This window comes from Pteropus medius, unplaced genomic scaffold (assembly GCF_902729225.1).
Source record: "Pteropus medius unplaced genomic scaffold, Ma_sr-lr_union100, whole genome shotgun sequence".
NCBI classification, from domain to species: Eukaryota; Metazoa; Chordata; class Mammalia; order Chiroptera; family Pteropodidae; genus Pteropus; species Pteropus medius.
In genome coordinates this window covers 33,174-34,389 of record NW_024343805.1, presented here as the reverse complement: position 1 = coordinate 34,389, position 1,216 = coordinate 33,174, and the positions used below count along the sequence as shown (strand labels likewise).

The following is a 1,216-nucleotide window of genomic DNA, read 5'->3' as shown; positions in this document are numbered from 1 at the left end:
GGAGTTTTAGTTCTCTAAATAACCTTGCTCCTCTAATTTCTCTAGCTCATTTTTTTTCCAAAGTGTGCATGTAGTAATAAGTTAATGGAGCAAATCCAATGTGAAAAAGGTTCTCAGAAGAATGTTTGTCATAACCGAGAAATACTACTAAAGGAGTATGGTCTTCGAGTATGAATACTTTATATATGAATTGCTTAAATCCAAAATATAGACTCACTGATGGATACTTGTATGCTTGTTTCCTTTATACAACCCTTGTTTATTTTCCAAAAGGTGTCTGTGCTTTGTGGACCCACAGAATATAACAGGTGTATTAAAATTTCTCCTCCTGGGACTCTCAGATGATCCAGAACTGCAGCCTCTAATTTTGGGGCTCTTCCTGTCCATGTACCTGGTCACCATCCTGGGGAATCTGCTCATCATCCTGGCTGTCAGCTCTGACTCCCACCTCCACACCCCTATGTACTTCTTCCTCTCCATTCTCTCCGTGGCTGACATTGGTTTTACTTCTACCACCATCCCCAAGATGATTTTAGACATCCAAACTCACAGCAGAGTCATCTCCTATGCCAGATGCCTGATTCAATTGTCTTTTTTTATTCTTTTTGGATGTCTGGACAATGCACTTCTCACTGTGATGGCCTATGACCGGTTTATAGCTATCTGTTACCCCCTGCAATACCTGGTCATCATGAACTCCCGCCTCTGCAGCCTGCTGGTTCTAGTGTCCTTTTTGATCAGCCTTTTGAACTCTCAGCTGCACTGCTTGTTGATGTCACAACTTTCCTTTTGCACAAATGTGGAGATTCCTCATTTCTTCTGTGACCCTGCTCAACTCCTCAAGCTGGCCTGTAATGATACCTCCACCAATAACTTATTAATCTATGTTATTGGTGTCATCTTTGGTGGAGTTCCACTCTCTGGGATCATTTTCTCTTACTATAAAATTGTTTCCTCCATTCTGAGAGTCCCATCATCAGGTGGGAGGTATAAAGCCTTCGTCACCTGTGGTTCTCACCTGTCAGTTGTTTGCTTATTTTATGGAACAGGCCTTGGGGTGTACCTCAGTTCAACTGTCTCACTTTCTTTGAAGGAAGGTACAGTGGCCTCAGTGGTGTATGCCATGGTCACCCCCATGTTGAATCCCTTCATCTACAGTCTGAGGAACAGGGACATCAAGAAAGCCCTGCAGAGTCTCCTTAACAGAACACCCTAG

At 43.0% G+C, this 1,216-nt stretch overlaps 1 protein-coding gene across 1 annotated transcript; it reads left to right on the top strand.

Moving 5' to 3' along the window:
• Positions 1–274: 274 nt before the first annotated feature.
• On the top strand, positions 275–1,216 carry LOC120607025 (olfactory receptor 18). Its single transcript, XM_039868637.1, has one exon. It carries the CDS (start codon positions 386–388, stop codon positions 1,214–1,216), a length of 831 nt encoding a protein of 276 aa, XP_039724571.1. The 5' UTR covers positions 275–385.

Excerpts from the sequence above, each read along its gene's own strand:
- LOC120607025 (XM_039868637.1), top strand. The coding sequence starts at position 386 with ATGTACCTGGTCACCATCCTGGGGAATCTGCTCATCATCCTGGCTGTC.